At 48.2% G+C, this 14,720-nt stretch overlaps 1 protein-coding gene across 1 annotated transcript; it reads right to left on the bottom strand.

Moving 5' to 3' along the window:
- Nucleotides 1–7,834: 7,834 nt before the first annotated feature.
- Krt5 (keratin 5) lies at nucleotides 7,835–13,671 on the bottom strand. Its single transcript, NM_027011.3, has 9 exons — nucleotides 13,040–13,671; nucleotides 12,295–12,509; nucleotides 11,505–11,565; nucleotides 11,302–11,397; nucleotides 11,017–11,181; nucleotides 10,519–10,644; nucleotides 9,642–9,862; nucleotides 8,883–8,917; nucleotides 7,835–8,488 (listed from the first exon to the last, which is right to left on the bottom strand). The coding sequence occupies exons 1-9, from the start codon at nucleotides 13,574–13,576 to the stop codon at nucleotides 8,202–8,204; spliced, it is 1,743 nt and encodes a 580-aa protein (NP_081287.1). The 5' UTR covers nucleotides 13,577–13,671; the 3' UTR covers nucleotides 7,835–8,201.
- Nucleotides 13,672–14,720: the final 1,049 nt, after the last annotated feature.

Below are 14,720 nucleotides of genomic sequence, written 5' to 3' on the forward strand. Positions count from 1 at the left end.
AGCTTGTGGCTTGTCTGGTCGACATGGAGAAACTAGTTGGAGGGATACTATATCTTGATCTAAGATAAGAGGAGAGACTGGAGATTTCAGAGACTGGGAATGTGGAAAGCTGAGTGACAGGACCAACCAGGGCAGGTGCCTGGATGGGCGGAGCAAGGACCCTAGGGGAGGTGCCTGGATGGGCGGGGCAAGGACCCCAGGGTAGGTGGCAAGCATACCTAATATGCCCAAGATTGAAATAAGCCAAGCCAGGGCTCAGAAGGGAAAGGACAACCTCCAAGCAGACTGGTCCCCTAATCACTGTCCTAATTAGTGTTTCTCTAATCCTTACCTCATTTGTATTGTTTCCCTAGTTACCACTGCAGGCTCCGTCTTACCACATTGTATGACTTTCAAAAATGTAGTGGGTAGGGGAGTCGGAGGTAGGTGGGATTCTCTAACAATCTGCCAATGAAATACAAAAGGCTTGTGTAATGAAAGTGGGCAGGTGAGGTTGTCTTAGGGAATCATGTCTTAATGATGCACTTGTGTCCTGTGTAAATTGGGGGGTTTGGGAGGGAATGTGGCCTTTTGAACATAATGGGTTATTTCTCCACATTGGGACAATTTTCAGTAATCCTGACTGCAGAAGTTTGTAGCAAACCTGCCTGGGTCCTTAAGTACAAATACCCTAGACAGCAAAACTCCTGGCCTTGACACTGGGATTCCCTGGCATCCAGCGTCTCCTGGCTTTATGATCTCACCCGAAGCCTGAGGTTGGGATTAATGACAGATCATTGATAACTCTGGCACAAGTCTGTGGCACTTATGTTGCAACTTAAGCCTCTGAGGGATCGGCCTACCTCCTTCGCCTCATGCCTTGCCCTCCCTCAGCGACTGGAAAGAAATAGCCTGGATCTTTCTAATCTGGCAAGAGGAACACTCAATGTGATTAGGAAAGTCTGCGCCCTGCAGTCGCTTGGCCGACTGGCAGATCTGGATTCCATTTCCACCACACTTCTTTCTGCCTGTCTCCACTACAGAAATGGGAAATGGGATTTCCCTGTCTTTTAAAACCATGTCTTATTGAAGTACAGTTTGCATATAAGGAGATGAACAGATCTTAAGTGTGTGGAACTCAACTTATTCTGATGAATGCATACATCTCTATAACCCACATACCAACAAAACATAGAATATTTATGGATAGAAAGACACACACACACACAAAGAGAGACATACAAGGAGAGAGGCAGACACACACACACACACACTTCCCATCACTTCAGAAAAATACTTCAGGCCCTTTCCCTGTGAGTTCACTGCTCCAATAAAACATTTGATTTCTGCAGTCAAAAATTCACACGTTTATATTTATATTATGTTATATATAAATTTATTGTAGTAGTAGACTCATTGTGTGTTTGGGCTTTATCACTCAACAAAATGTTTCTAGATCACCATGTTTTGTAGCTGAGTAGTGTATAAATATGTCATGGTCAATTAACACATTCCTATTTATGAATTCCTGGGATATTTCCAGCCAGGGGTTTCCTTGGATAAATGGGGTTGAAGACACTAGTATTTCTGTGAACACAAATATTCACTTTGCTTAAATGGAACTCGTGCGTTAACAGTGAATGTGTATTGTTTTCGAAAGCAGTTGCACCATTTTTGAAAGCAGACTTCCATCCTTAAAGCATCGTTTTGGTTCGTAACAAGATTGAGCCGCGCGCAGCCTCTGCCCCACTGTGCTCATTCTTCAGCCAGGTGTTATGATGGTTAGAGTGGTTGAGCTTGCTTGACACAGTATTATTACCTGAGGAGCATGGTAAGTGTTAGGGCCATTCCAGCTGGAGTCTCTTCTGTGAGTCTTGAAGAATACTCAATGATGGAACTCCATTAATCCAGAAAAATCCTATGATTAAAACCCAAACTCCATGATTCACTCAGCTATCCTCTTCTGCTTCCTGTTATGGTTGGCCACTGACCTTCTAACCTTTCTGGTCATTTTGTGGAATGTCATGATAGATGAAAGAGAGACAGAGACAGAGACAGAGAGACAGATGATAGGTAGATAGATAAACAGATAGACAGATGATAGATAGATAGATAGATAGATAGATAGATAGATAGATAGATAGATAGATAGATAGATATGCTTCAGAACCTTTTCAGATCACCCATTTATATTTAGTGCATGTACATTTAAGTTGTCTTCATGTATTCTCATGGATTGATAGCTTCTTTTAATCCTGAATAATATTTATTTTCTGGATACACCACAGTTTGTCTGTTCACCCACTGGAGGATATCAGGGTTTCTTCCATGGTTAGGTATTTAGGAATAGTGTTGCTTTAAAAGCCCATGTGGAGGCTCTTGAATTGGCATGTACTTTCAACACATTTGAGCAAATGCCGGGGAATATGATTGTTAGATTTCTGGTACAAGTATATTTAAGTTTGTGAGAAACTACCAAATTCTGTTCCAAAGTGACTGTACTTAGTACCCCCAACAGTTTCGACCGTGACCACCCCTTGTTCATAGTACTGCCAAGGCACTGGGTGGCATTTGACCAGGCAAACAGTAATGTCTCATTTGCAGTTCTGTGATGTATGTGTGATATTGAATAGCACCCCTATGCTTACTTGCCATCTGATTATACATTATCAATTATGCATAATTCAGTGATGCGTCCTATAAGTTCACTAATACATTTATAGCTGAGTGGTTTGTTTTCTTATTGCTGAGCTTTTAGAATTCATTGTACATTTTCTGTTATGGTCTATATCACTTATTGGATATGGTTTTTGAAAATATTTTCCTCCAGTCTGTGGCTTGACAGCCTATTGTCTTGGCTCAGGGTTTTCGTTATAATGAGGCTCAGCTTATCAGAGATTTCTTCAATGTTTCTTTTGTTATATCACACATTGCCCAAGGTTGTCTGGGTTCTCTCCTTTGCTACTGGTAGGAATTCCCTGGTTTTACACTGCACATTAGGTGCTATGAACAACTTCAGTTAATTTTGTGGAAAATGCAAGGCCTGTACCTAGATTATTGTTGTTGTTGCAAATGGGTATGCAGTTGTCTCAGAACTCTGTTGGAAAGACTCCTTGCTCCACTGGAGTACCTTTGTGTCTTTGTCAAGGGCTGGTTGATTAGATTTTTTTGTGGGACTAGTTGAGAGCCCAGTATTGTGGTCCATCTCCCTAATTGTTCTTTCACAGGCCACACAACCTTGATTCCCATGGCTCTGCACTGAGTCAAAGCCAGAGATGACCACTATTTTGCCTTTGTTCTTGTTTGGTACCATGCTGGGCTGATCTCTGCTCTTTGCATCTACATAACAACTTTTGAAAAGACATTGATGATCTAAACAAAACATCTTGCTAATCGTTTGAGATTGCCTTGAGTTAAAAAGCAAGTTGAGGGAGGGGCTCATGGGGCCTCACTGAGACACAGGGGTCACCACACATCTGCTGTCACAGCTACTTTCAAAGGACACGGCCTCAGTTCAGGGCCACTGCATGTTCTTTGTAATGACAATGGAGTAGTATTGCCTTCCTCCTGTCTTCCATGTGCCTGTCATGGCTGCATTCATACACTGCAAACACACTGAAGACGTTGTCGAAGTTATAATTTTGAGCAGACTGTGTTGGATCAACGCAGAAGGAAAATAAGAAGGAAAATATAAAAGTGTATTCCCTCTCCAGGGTTCTTTCTTTAATGTAGATCTCTCTCTGGCCTCTACAGAGTTCCTGCTAAGTGAAGAAATGGTGTTAATGTTTCTTCCAGGGCAGGACTGTGGCAGCACATTCCACCATTATTTGTCTAACGAAGTCTATTTCTCTGTGTCTCTCTCTTTGTCTCTCTCTGTGTCTCTGCACTCTATCTATCTCTCTGTCTCTCTGTCACTTTCTCTGCACTCTATCTATCTCTCTGTCTCTGTCTCTCTGCACTCTGTCTGTCTCTCTCTGTCTCTTTCTCTGTCTCTGTATTTTCACTGTCTCTCTGTCTCTTTCTCTGTCTCTCTGTACTGTCTCTCTGTCTCTTTCTCTGGTTCTCTGTCTCTCTGTCTCTGTCTCCATGTCTCTGACTCTCTGCACTCTGTCTCTACCCTCCCTCCCCCCTCCCCTGAGGGGATTGAACCCAGGACTTGTACATATTAAGCAGGTGCTTTACCTCTGAGCTACATCCCCAGCATTTCAAAAAGCATTCTCCAATTTTGAGACAGGGTCTTATCAAGTTGCCTGAGCAGGCCCTGAACTTGCCATGGGTGGCTTCAAATTTGCAATCCTCCTCCATGAATCTTTTTAGTGATGGAACTATAAGTGTGAGCCACCAAGCCTGACTGACCTTCACTTTTGTAGAGAAGGTTTAAAAAAATTACAGAACTTTAGCCAGGCAGCAGTGGCACACGCCTTTAATTCCAGCACTCCGGAGGCAGAGGCCGACAGATTTCTGAGTTACAGGCCAGCCTGGTCTACAGAGTGAGTTCCAGGATTCTTGAACTCTCTGTGTAGCCAGAGCTCAAAAAAACCAACCAACAGACAAACAGAATTTCTGGATTAGTGGGCTTTGTTTCTTCCAATATTGACTATCTCGCTCCACTTTCTTCCTGACCCAGAGTGAAGACGTTCTTTGAAGAAGTTACTTATGTGGTCATTGCCCATTATTCCTTGCTAGGATGCCTGCTTGTGCTCAGTCCAGTCCCACTGAGTGTCACACTTTCTATAGCTTCATATTCTCACGACCAGAGTTCTAGCATCTTCTGTCCATTTTCTCCTGAGCCCCCCCCCCTTTTTTTTCTCCTTTCTATTTTGCTGGGTTCTATAATTACAGTCTCATTCCAGAGAACACTAATGGAAGGATTCATAGCCATGCCCTGCCTCCTGAGGAGCCCATCTGGGGCATCCCATTACAGAAAAACAATCCATTGTGACTGAATCTTTTGTCCAGAGCTCCAGAGAGGGGCAGGCAGGTAAGAACAGAACTCTGGCAGATTCAAAACAGTGTCCACTCCCCCTGCTGGAAGTGAGAGGGGATTCTTCTCCAGGCTTCTCTACACAGACGTGGTAGAGCCCCTAGAGGCAAAATTCACTAAAGCATGGCTGCTTCCCATCCCTGGAGCCACTCTGCAGTCTGTCCAGTAGAGTTTTGATCTTTCTTCTGGTAGGTCCCAGCAAACTGGACTTCTCTGCCATCATCTGTCTCTCTCATCTGAGAGACAGCGATCGGCTCTGATGGCTTCGTTCTCCTCTGAGTAAGGAAGAACTGTTGTCACCTTCCCTGTGTTCAGCTTTGAGTAAATTCCCACAGATCACAGGTGGGCAAGGGTCTAGATGCTAAAAGGGTTCAGGACAGTCTTCAGGGTGGGGCGGTGACTTTCCCTCCTTGACTGTCATTCCCCAACTGTACCGCCATGATGGTCTTCTGTCTTTTGCTGTGGCTTGCAACCTGGCTCTGTGTCAGCTTGCAGTGTGCTCTTCAAGCTGCTGTGAGGCCTCGGTGAGCTGGAGCTGCACATTGTGCGAGTGGCAGGCTTTACACGTGGATCTCTGTTGCTCTGGGTTACATTTGTAAGTTCCACTTTATAGATCTCACTGATCTGAATCACAAGACAGAGTCATTGCTGCTTAAGAGCAGGTTTGTAGGGTTGGGTCTCTCATTAAAATATCTTTGAATTCTGTGTCCCAGTCCAAAACCATCTACATGCCCCACCCACACCAAGCTCTGTTTGCTGGTTCTACTGTAAAACAGGTGATGTGAAGCTCGGTGGAGCATCCCTCAACCCATGGCTGTTGGTTGTATGTCTCAGGCTGGCGCAACCTTCCTAATATGGAACAAAGGACTTATAAACCTTTCAGTAAACGGTCCCATCGGGTGGTGGCCTAGAGTGACTACTACATATCATGCTGATGCCACGCTCCAGCAGGCCCTATTAAATTCATTGGCGGCTACTAGTGCTTCTCAGCCTCTGAGGAGAGTAAGAGAAAATTTTCCTCAGGGCTACAGAAGCAAACCAAGGTATCACACAATTATTTCTGTGGCAGCAGCCCCTCACCCTGGTAAAAATGATATGGGCCTTTCCAGAGAAAGATACTGATCAACATGAAGATTCCAGTCTTGCCACAGCACATCCACAAACAGGAAAGAAGGGAGGGAAATGAGTTGAAATTGAGAGTTGGGGAGGGGGTGGAGTTGAAATTGGGGGGGTGCAGAATAGTGAAACAAGATCCCACAATTTTATATAAGTAGAAATCCCAGCAGCTATAAAATAATTACACTGCAAAAAGATCAAAAGGTGTGCTAACTGGCTTTCTTAAGCCTTTACCTCACTGGTAATAAATTATATCCACATCTGCTGAAATACTCCAGATGACAGACCTTCCTGACTTTAGTCCATTGTTGGATCTTCAATTATACTTCTATGTGAGGGTCCTACTAGACAAAAATAGGATACCCCTGTACCCTTGGGGATTATAGCAACTGAATCCAAAAAAGAAGTAGTCTGCCTCGGAAGTACTGATTCCTAATGTCCTGCAGTCACATCATCCCTTAAAACACACTGGTGTGAGTCAATAGACTAAGTCTTTGACATCCACAAACTTCGTTAAAAGAACTGGACTCCACCGGGCCTTCCTTTCAAAGTTAAAATAGCTGCCTCAGTGTAAATGAAAGCCAATGGAAAAGCCAATGTTCAGAGGTCAGCTTCATGGGATCAACTTAGGAAGAGATGGTTTTCCCCTACTCCACATAACCCAGCTGGGCTTCTGTTCATCCTAGGAAAACAGGAATTGTGCTGCACCATGGAGTTCCACAGCCTTGAGCTCATAGCAATAAAGTCAGTGCAACTGGCATTGCTCAAAGTGCTGATTCAGCCGATCGGCACTGCTCACAAATTTGGTTCATAGTACCCTGTACCTATTTTAACAGTCTTCACCTCAGAAGAGTCACAACATGGCTTCCCAGACATCCTTAAAGAGACAGACCCCTTTTATACAGACACTCAGGCATGAATGCAAGGACGCTCACATAAAGAGGAAGTGCCAATGTCCCACACAGAGGTCCTGCCTTCTCGGGTAAAACACGACATTACTTGGTGAACTATGAAGTATACTGATGCTAACAAGAAGTGCATTGACCCTCTTGGTCTTAGTGGTCTTAGAAAAAAAGCCCAGCATCTTTGACACCTTTGGAGATTTGTGTCATAAGAGTCTTCATTTACCAGCCTTAATTAAGTCCATTTGCCCATTTTGTTTAAGCCCATTTATCTGTTTCTTATCAATCAACCTGCCTTAAATAGCCTCCTTCTTCAACAGAGGGCTCTAAGATCTACCCATGTATGGTTCAGTGGACACTGCCCCTCGTGCCCTGCAGAGACTGCCTCACTATCTGAGCTTCTGCAGCTTCCTTGACTACCTCTGTCCTGTGGACAGCCTGTAGTGCCACTCTCCATAGCCCTCCCATCCTTCCCCAATCCTGCCTCCCATTTTCCCTCCCCATCCTCCCTCCCCCATCCTCACCATCCTCCCTCATCCTCCCTCCTCTCATCCTCCCTCCACTCCCCCATCTTACCCCACTCCCCCAGCCTCCCTCCCTATTCTCCCTCCCCAATCCTTCCCCATCCTCCTTCACCTTCCTCCTTCCTCTCCCCACACTCCCCTTATCCTCCCTCCCCTCATCTTCCCTCCCCTCATCCTCCCTCCTTCTATCCTCCCCCCATTTTCACCCCCATCCTCCTCCCCATCCTCCCTGGAAATCATTAAAGAAACCAAGCACACCTGGACCAGTCCCACCTTGAGGAGTTTCTAGGATGGTTGTAGACCTGGAGAGAAACCATTCCACTCGGGGGCTTATTATAAAAGCATTTTATTGGACAGACTCTGGAGGAAGTCAGAACCAGGACAGAATTTAGGTGGGTATCTGGGTAGGGATGGGGTTCTGCTTTGGTGGCTTACATTCTGCAACATTTTGGGGTCTGGGTCACCAAAGAACATGTATAGGTGCTGACGTGCAACACAAATGTAGAACTGAGCCATGGGGAGGCCAGAGGTTGGGATTCGTTCCCTTCCGGGAACCAAAGCATGTGGTTCTGCAGCAGGCATGGTCTAGACTACTCTCCAGAAAAAGGAAACGTGGCCTGGGAGACTGCCTAAAAGAAGCAGTCTCTGTGGGCCCGGGGCTGCCCGTGAGGACCAGGGTCTTGCAGCAGGCTCTTCTTAGCTCTTGAAGCTCCTCCGGGAGGAGGAGGTGGTGGAGACAAATTTGACACTGGAGCCGCTGCCACCACCACTGCCGAAGCTCATGCCTCCTTGACTGCTGCCTGCACTGAAGCCAGAGCCCCCCACACTTAGCCCGCTACCCAAACCAAGACCCCCACCACCCCTGGTGAAGCGTGGGCCAAGGCCACCAGCAAAGCCGCTGCCAAGGCCACCGCCAAAGCCACTGCCAACACCAATGCTGCTGCCTCCTCCGTAGCCAGAAGAGACACTGTTTGTAACGACAGCTGTGGAAAAGAGAGAGATGAGTGAGGTGGGACTGTCATATTTAGCCCACACAGCTAACATGTTTGATCCCACCTGGGAAATAGTGTATACCTGGCCTTTTTTTCACAAAGTAGCAGAATGGGCCAGAAGAATTAAATTATTCAGTTGGGGTCCCTGACAGAAAACTGATGACCCAAGAGGCAAGGCAGGGAGTCAGGTACTTGGTAGAGGTAAGGGTTTAGGACAAGATCCAGTGTGTATTCATATGGTAGGAGCTCCATGGCCTCATGCCCCTGCCTGTGTTCTGTCCTTCCACCGCTCATTTTGAACTATCTGATATTCATTTATTGTGATGGGGAATGTCTATTATCTAGAGACAGCAGGGTTCTGAGTTGACCCTCTAAAGTTACTTACAGATGTTGACTGGTCCAACTCCTTCCCCACTCAGCCTGAAAGACAGAAAGGTGGGGTAAGAGTGAAAAATTGTTTACACACACACACAAATAGCACAACTGTCATTGTCATGGTTAGGGTGGATCACACCGCAGTGAAGCAAAGAACATGCTCTCTGGAAGGTCAGCCCAAAGACAACGATGTGGCCCAGAGCTAGGCTGTCAGAGTAGCATCCTAATCTTCATCCTCTCTCGCCCAGTTTATGGAAAGCTGGAGTGAGCACCAGCACATATGAATGAGTGCAGAGCAGGGTTTGCCTCCTAGGATCTTGCATTCCATGTAAGACCTCAAGCCAGAAGGGGATGCCTCGCAGCCACCATTGCCTGTGCCAGAAGAGTGAAGAACATGCAGTAGCTGGATGGAGAGCCCAGAGGTTGTGAGACCAGGTCAGCAAGAGCTTCCCCGAGAAAGATGATCCAGGAGAACGAGGAAGATGGGTTGGGGTGAGGGTAAAGGTGGGTGTGATGGAGACGCCAGGTCTGGAAAAGAATGTGGGCAAAAGCAGACAGGGGACACGGTGCAGGAAGCATCTTAGTTATTTGAGGAGGACAGCATCCAAGCACTGAAATGGGCAGTAAGCCAAAGACGCCAGTCAAGGCCCGCAGTATGCCCACATGTCAGAATGAAACAGGAGGACATTCAGCCATTTGCGTGTGTATCTATCATCCCTCATCAAACTCTACATTCTGGAGGCCACCTCAAGCACACTACGGCCCTCACCTGCACTCCTCGCCCTCCAGCAGCTTCCTGTAGGTGGCGATCTCCACGTCCAGAGCCAGCTTGGTGTTCATGAGCTCCTGGTACTCCCGCAGCAGCCTGGCCATGTCCTGCTTGGCCTTCTGCAGGGCCTCCTCCAGCTCTGTCAGCTTGTTTCTGGCATCTTTGAGAGCCAGCTCCCCGCGTTGCTCAGCTTCAGCAATGGCGTTCTGGAGGTTGGCACACTGCAGAGAGAAAGGGAGCAATGGGGGCACGTGGGTAGCTGAACTGACCCACACTATCCTTTTCTGAGATCCTAAGTCAGATGTACCAAATGGGGAGACCTAGAAAGAACTCAGTATACGAACTCAGTATCTAATGTGAGTGGTGGAATATGGCAACATTGTGAATTATCACAGCTGTGGGAGTGTGTGTGTGTGTGTGGTATATGTATGGTGTGGTGTGTGTGTGTGAGTGTGTTTATGTTTTTGTGGGGGTGGTGGGGGTGGTATATGTGTGGTGTGTGAGTGTGTTAGTGTGTGTGTGAGTGTATGTGTGTGAGTATGTGTGAGTGTGTATGTGTGAGTGTGTGTGTGTGAGAGAGAGTTGTGTGAGAGAGGTGTGTGTCAGTGTGTGTGAGAGAGGTGTGTGTCAGTGTGTGTGAGAGAGGTGTGTGTGAGCATGTGTGTGAGTGTATGTGGGTGTGGTATATGTGGTGTGGGTGTGTGAGAGTGTGTGAGTGTGTGTGGGAAAGTGTGTGTGAGAGTTAGAGGTGTGTGTGTGAGAGGTATGTGTGAGTGTGTGTGTGTGTGTGTGTGTGTGTGTGTAGTATATGTGTGGTGTGTGTGTGTGTGTGTGTGTCAAATGGGCCCTCCTTTGTCCTCTTTTAACTCCTCCCTACCTGCTTCTTGACGTTGTCAATTTCAGATCTCAGCCTCTGGATCATTCGGTTCATCTCAGAGATCTCGTGCTTGGTGTTTCGAAGGTCATCGCCATGACGGCCAGCTGTCTGTTGCAGCTCCTCATACTTTAGCCACCACAAGAGAGGAAGGACATAGTTAAGGTGGGATGGGATACTCTTTCCCAGGTGCACAGGCAGGAACTGCCAGAAGGTAGTGGAATCCCCTGGGGTCTGGGGCTGATTTGGGCCTTTTCAAGAAAGGGCTGTTCTTAAGTAACTTCTTGAGAGTCTTGGTTTTTCTAAAGCTACTGACATGAAATTTTCTCCAGTCCCTGGGCTTTGTGGAAAATAAATAGCTGGCTCCTCCTGCAACCTATCCCGTGAGGCCTCAGTAGCCTCGAGAGTCCTTCCCTTAGCATTGCTATGGTCTGGAATCCTGGACAGCCCTATGCAGGTGCATCTTCTCTCTCAGGGATATTCACTCAAGCAAGCACCTACCTTGGTCTGGTACCAGGACTCAGCCTCTGTTCGGCTGCGGTTGGCAATGTCCTCGTACTGGGCCTTGACCTCAGCGATGATGCTGTCCAGGTCCAGGCTGCGGTTGTTGTCCATGGAAAGGACCACAGATGTGTCAGAGACGTGTGTCTGCATCTGGGACAGCTCCTACAGGGACCCTTGAAGTTAGTCATCTGATTCTTTTATTTAACTTGAGTTTCATTCAAACTTCCCATCTATTGTGTCATAATAAAATATCCACAGGGAAAATTTGGGTTAATTGCTCACCGCATCAAAGAACATCTTCATGAAGTTGATCTCGTCCATCAGGGCATCGACCCTGGCCTCCAGCTCCACCTTGTTCATGTAGGCAGCATCCACATCCTAAGGAACACAGATGGTTGGCATGGACCGACATGCACCTACCTCAAATGGCTCCGCCTCCAGGAGAGCACAGCCCAGGGCTGCTGCTTTCCCTTCGCCACACCCACCTTCTTCAACATCACAAACTCATTCTCAGCCGTGGTACGCTTGTTGATCTCATCCTCATACCTGGTGGTCAAAGGGACAGGAAGGATGAGTCAGAGGACAAGGGTCAGAAAAGGGTATCTGTGCAGTCACTGTGAGCAAGCATTCACACTAGAAAGAGGCTGCTCACATCTCATAGGCAGACAAGTATGGGACACCCTGAGCCCCGGGCAAGCCCCCAGCCCCCATAATATGCTGCCTTTTCTGAAGTTGCCTGCCAAAACCTCATTCCAGCATCATTGCTATTCTCCTGTTTCACCCATAATCCTGCATGAGTAGAGGTATAGCTTGTGGGAGAGCACTTGCTTAGCATGCACACATTCCTGAGTTCGCTCTCCAGCACCGTCAAATGCATAAGCCAAGAAACAAAACACTGGCAGCCCCTTTAATCAGTATCTGATTTATGCAGCTAAAGGAATTCTTGGAGCCACCAAGCAGGGGGATTCTGCCATCAACTCCCAGAAACTATCAAACACAGTGCCGTGTGTTTTTGAGGGCACTGGGAAGAAAGCCTGAGAGGGTGAGGGTTCCAGGTGGCACTAGGGGCACACGCTGCTACTTGGGTGGGTGGGTAAATGCTTTATAGAGGGACCTGAGCCTGGGACTGGGACTCTCTGGACAGACTTGGAGCTATTCTTAGTGGTGTAACGCATGCTGCTAGCCTGTGGAGAAGACAGAGGCCACCGTCTGGCTATGGGGCATATCTGATACAATGAAGATCCTGACGCCTCTTTCCCCCACATCACAGCTCACTTGTTCTTGTAGTCCTCCACCAGGTCCTGCATGTTCCTCAGCTCTGAGTCCAGGCGGCCCCTCTCCCCCAGAACCCCGTCCAGCTGTCTACGGAGGTTGTTAATGTACTGTTCAAACAACGGATCCAGGTTCTGCTTTATGGTCTTGGTGCCCTGCTCCTGCAGCAGGGCCCACTTGGTGTCCAGGACCTTGTTCTGCTGCTCCAGGAACCGCACCTGGAGGGGCCGAGTGGGAGGGGGGGAAGGTTTGGGTTTGAGGCTTCTGTGGTATTTTCACTAGTGTGCTACCTGTCACATGCTGTCCCACCAAATCTTGTGTTCAGTACCTGGCCTGTGACCTGTGAGGGACAATCGGCACTGATGCTCCTAACATCATTCTTTTAGGAAAGATAGGGGACAGCCAGCCCAGTAGTAGGTGGATGAAATGTGATCTAATTATTCACTGGGGCTGAAAACCCTCTTAGACTGCTCTATAGACACTTAGGTCTCCCTGCAATCCTGTTATGTGAGTCCTTAGGTCATCTCAGTCCACTGGGACCAGACACCCTTATGGGGCAACCTCTGGAGGAGAGGAACTCTGACTCTGATTTCCAGATGCCAGTCTAACTGAAGAGCAACACAAACCAGGACAGAGCATCAACTAGCAACACAGGCAGTATCAGAGCTGAGACTGAAGCCTCTTCCCTCCACCTTTGTTCAGCATTCCCTGTAGACACACAGGCTGCTCTAGGGAGGACATGTCTCACCTTGTCGATGAAGGAGGCAAACTTGTTGTTGAGGGTCTTGATCTGCTCCCTCTCCTCAGTCCTGACCCGCTGGATGGTGGGGTCGATTTGCAGGTTCAGAGGGGTGAGGAGGTTCTGGTTAACGGTGACCTCTTGGATGCCTCCAGGTGGGCACACCGGGAAGCCAGCTCCCCCATAGCCACCACCAAAGCCAGCTCCACCACCGAAGCCAAAGCCACTACCAGCTCCACCACCAAAACCAAATCCACTGCCGGCTCCTCCTCCAAAGCCAAAGCCACCAGCACCAAATTGGTTCCTGAAGCTGCCTCCGCCAGAACTGTAGGATATCCTTTTGGAGCCCCCCACATTGTACAGGCTCCGGCTGCCATAGCCCCCGGCTCCACAAGCACCCCCAAGGCTGATCCTGCCACCACCACCACCACCACTGCGGGACACCGAGCTGAAGCTCGTACGAGAGACAGATGGGGTGATGGCAGAGGCGGCGCTGAAAGAGCGGCTGCCCCCACTTCGGAAGGACACACTGGACTGGCGAGACATGATGGTTCCTGGAGGAGCAAGAACACTGGGCGCTGGTGGTGGGGAGGTGCTGGCGAGGTCAGCGGCGTTCAACAGGACGCTGTGGGTGGCTCTGTAACTTAGGAGATTTGAGGTCCCCTTTTATCCCCTTAGAAGTGGGTTGGGCAGAGGAGCTGTCGAGCTGTGAATGATTAGTGGGCTGGGCATGCCTGGGGGGCAGCTGTGAGCTCACCCAGCACACCTGCACAGTGGTGTGGGGTGTAAATGCTGCTCCCAGCAGGCTCTGCTCAGTTAGGAATAACCTTTCCTTACAGAGCTGGTGTCCTGGCAGTGTGTTGGGGGGGTTCTCTCGTCACCCCAGATCTGGGCTTTGTGTGTAGCCTAGAAGGATGCCAGGACATAAGGGCTATTTGTCTCTGGCCACTGTCCTAGCGAACATTAGCAAGAATCAGTGACATGATCAGTCTGGTTCATGTTGCTTTGCCAGCCCAGCTTTGGGGTTTCTGTCCATCTGTGGGGCTCCTGTCCAACTGTGGGCAGAGCAGGTCACCCACTTGACAATGACCTGTTCTTCTCATGCTGGGCTGTGTGGTGGGTGCTGCAGAGACCTGAGCTCTTGGCAAGGTGACCCACGGCCTCTTTTCTTGGGTATATTCCAGAGAGAGAGGAGTAGAATTGAGTCCTTCGCTGTGCAACGCTTTCTTTAAGAGTGGTCCATTCACCCAAGACATCACTGGGCAAGATTCAGACCAGAAAGGCTCCCTTAAGCCCCAGGCTTAAGAAAAAAACAAACAAACAAACAAAACAGAGGATGTGGGTCTCCTGACCCAGGCTGTACACTATTCACTTTAAGGCCAGGTCCAGCCCTTCACAGTCCCTCCTAATTCAGCGTTTTGTCTTGCTTTGATGTTTCTTTGTCCTGGGGAGGCCTGTGTAGGGGCTTATTAAGCCAGGGATCCCATGTAATCCTTTACAAAAAAGTCTTGACTCTCTGGACTGCTCTGCCAGCCTCCCCGGTGCCCCCCAAGCTGTGTTCCAGCAAGTTCTCAGTTATTCCACCAGGGAAGACGTGAGTCACTGTATCTGTTGATACAGGCTGAAGGCCGCCGCAAACACATACCTGCAGGAGCTTCTAATCTCAGCAGGAACATGTTGAGAATTGGCC

This window comes from Mus musculus, chromosome 15, assembly GCF_000001635.26.
Source record: "Mus musculus strain C57BL/6J chromosome 15, GRCm38.p6 C57BL/6J".
Taxonomy (NCBI): domain Eukaryota; kingdom Metazoa; phylum Chordata; class Mammalia; order Rodentia; family Muridae; genus Mus; species Mus musculus.

Coding starts and splice junctions, on each gene's coding strand:
- Krt5 (NM_027011.3), bottom strand. CDS start 13,576: ATGTCTCGCCAGTCCAGTGTGTCCTTCCGAAGTGGGGGCAGCCGCTCT. Junction 11,398..11,504: donor AGTTTGTGATGTTGAAGAAG/GTGGGTGTGGCG, acceptor TGTGTTCCTTAG/GATGTGGATGCTGCCTACAT. Junction 11,182..11,301: donor TGAAGATGTTCTTTGATGCG/GTGAGCAATTAA, acceptor GGGTCCCTGTAG/GAGCTGTCCCAGATGCAGAC.